The sequence below is a fragment of the Triticum urartu genome, chromosome 7A (assembly GCF_056163025.1).
Source record: "Triticum urartu cultivar PI428250 chromosome 7A, HENAU_Tu73, whole genome shotgun sequence".
Lineage (NCBI taxonomy): Eukaryota > Viridiplantae > Streptophyta > Magnoliopsida > Poales > Poaceae > Triticum > Triticum urartu.
Window position 1 is genome coordinate 191,123,226 of NC_141879.1, and position 2,837 is coordinate 191,126,062.

At 45.2% G+C, this 2,837-nt stretch overlaps 1 protein-coding gene across 1 annotated transcript; it reads right to left on the minus strand.

The window, feature by feature from the left end:
• Positions 1-347: 347 nt before the first annotated feature.
• Positions 348-1,173, minus strand: LOC147958935 (uncharacterized; the record flags this gene model as incomplete). The annotated part of the gene is made up of 2 exons (XM_087532374.1): positions 348-920; positions 1,018-1,173. Coding segments are annotated over 2 exons (729 nt in total), but the record flags the coding sequence as incomplete, so codon positions are not given.
• Between the last annotated feature and the right edge of the window lie 1,664 nt (positions 1,174-2,837).

A 2,837-nucleotide genomic window follows, 5' to 3' on the forward strand; every position in this document is an offset into this window, starting at 1 on the left:
GTTTTGACATCTCCCCGGAAAAAAAAGGTAAGACAAAAAGAGTACATATAGCTTACCAGTAACATCAAACTGAATATTGTTGCCGCCATTGCAATTCATAGCCACAAAATTATGTTCAACTGAATGCTTGCAAGACTTGTGTTTATACAGCAAACTACAGTTCTCCAGGAGAATTGCAAGGTAATGTGGTATTTATATAACAAACAATAGTTTGTATAGGAGAAGACTATGTACAAATAAAGTGGCAAAAATCAAATATTGTTACTGATGAGTTTTCAAGTAAACAAGTAGTCCTGACCTAAAAAATATTAAACTAGCAATGCAGAAATGTAAATCTGGAAATTCACTTATTTTTTGGCCGCCTCAAGCTCCTGACGAACAAACACCACTTTGTAATCATCACGCAATTGGATGAAAAGTTCGGTCTTTCCAGCATCACCACCAATGACACGAACAACCATGACAACCTCTTCGGTAGTGAGACCTTTGATATTTTGGAGAATCTCAAGTAACTTGGTTCTGTTGGCTGAAGTTTGCTCGTGAACTTGTGCTTCATGCATAAATGCCCTCTGTAAACCATTCATGGTTTTAGCATTCTCCTGCTCTGCTTCCAAGAACTTTGCAATTGTATTGGACACACTTATAAGACCCGACTCAAGTGCATCATCATCAAGATATGTTCTCTTCTGACCAGGCCTAGAACTACCAGGTGGGTTCGTGTTCTCATGAGATTCAGGAAGATTCTCCTTGGCTTGTTCGCTAGTAGGTTGTGTCTCTGCCGTTGATCCACCTTCTGGAGTTTCTTCTTCTCCAGAACCTTTAGCACTACCTCCTTTAGCCAATTCAGTAGCATATACCTCACATAACTTGTCAAAGTTAACCATAGGCTTCATGTAGAGAGGACCTTCTCCCTCACGGGACTTGAAAAAACATGAATTTCGGTTAGAAACTTAAGTACAATCGAAAATCACATGAAACAAAGCTGATTTATTTACATACTGAATGAATATATTGTACCTTTGCCCAGCCCATATAGGTCTCCCTATCTCCGGTTACCATTTTCTTCTCATCATCCCATCCAAACCCACAACCATTTTGCATAATTTCCAGAACATAAGAAAGTTGCTTCTTCAAAATCTTAACCTTAGACTTGATATGCGGATCCGCTTTAAGGCCAACGACCCCAACGACATGCCCGGCCTCTTCTGGGCAATTCGCGAGTCTGCGATGGCTCCAGGGTGGGTTCTGCCGCGCGCGCTCGGCGACCTGGAGGACATGCCGGGGTGGAACAAGGCCCTCTGCCTATCCATGAAGGTGGCGGCGGCGGCGGAAGACGACGACCTCGACTTCCTGGGCATGGGCGGCAGCAACGACGATGACCCGGGCGACGGGGATGGCGGGGAGCTCGACTTCGTCGTGCTGGATGGCGCAGCCGACGACGAGTAGATAAGTTTTTTTAAAAAAAGTTTTAGTTTAAATTTTGTTCAAATTTTTGTAAAAAATCCTAAAATTTGAATGGAATTTCAATTATGTCCAAATTCATCAGTTTGAAATTTGTTAGAAAAAAATTAGAAAATAGCCGCCCATACCGTCCGATTTTCTTTTGAAATCTACATATGACAAAAAATGTCTGCCGAACCAGCCCAAGGTTATAATTTGTGTAAAAAAAAGCCCGCCCAAGTCGCCGGGTGCTAGTAGGCCCGTCCTGAATCATGCCTAAACGGGCGACAAGGGACAACCTTTCTGATTGGGCAATGGCAGAGACATGCCCGCAGGGGGCGTCGGTAGGACATCGCAAATTTTTAGAGGAGCTCGGCGTTTTCGGGCTCGCCCAGCTATTTAAGCCGGTCGACGGACCCCTCGCGCGACGAGGTGGTACTAAAGTAATGGGCGTTTCACGCGGGGTTGGGGAATGGGAGACGTGGACGACGAGCGCTCGAAGCACTGGACCGGGCCATTAAGCGCGTCAGGCGCTGGCTTTGGGCCGCCCTAGTGTCGGTTCAACACTTAACGCGGCACACCGCACCCATGTCAAACACAGTCTTCGCTGAGCTGGTCCAAGCGAGTCATAGACACTCCATCGGTGCGGTTTCTAAACCCCGCACTACTAGGAAAAGACCTGTTAGTGGCGCATCTGTTTTGGCCATTAATGGCGCACTACAGGTGCGCCACTATCATCACGCCGTTAGTAACTAATACTAATGGCGTGCGCCATTAGTATATCAGACAGTAGTGGCGCACCAGGCAGTGCACCATTAGTATGTCCCCTGGTGCGCCATTAGTATGTCTCCCAGGGGGCCATATTTACCTTCTGCTCTGGGTTACTAATGGCGCACTAACAGACAATGCGCCACTAGTATTTTTACAGCAGTGCGTCACTAATGTGTTGTATGGTGCGCCACTAGTATGAATATTAGAAATTATTTTTTTTCTTTTCTGATATTTGCACAGGTTACAAAATATATTACTGCACAGAATATAGACAGCACCACACAGCAACATCAGATTTATCGAATACAATAGAAGATTAGTCTCCGAATACAATTCATCATATTAGCTAGTCTCCGAATTCAAAATACCAAACAAAGTTAGAACATTACAAGTCTCGAGACCGTGAATAGCAAGTTTATCTTCACATTAGAAGTCGATATCGATCATCTAAACTACCAAAACATAGAAGAGAGCTGCGGTCATCACGATGAGCATCATCGCGATGAAACTGGTCTTTATCCGGTTCCTCCTCCGCTCCCTCCTCTCTCCCGCTAGATAGCGCACGTATCTAGCTTCCGCCTCCGCCCTAGTGGTGTACCCTTTGTAACTGTTACCGCTGAAACGGT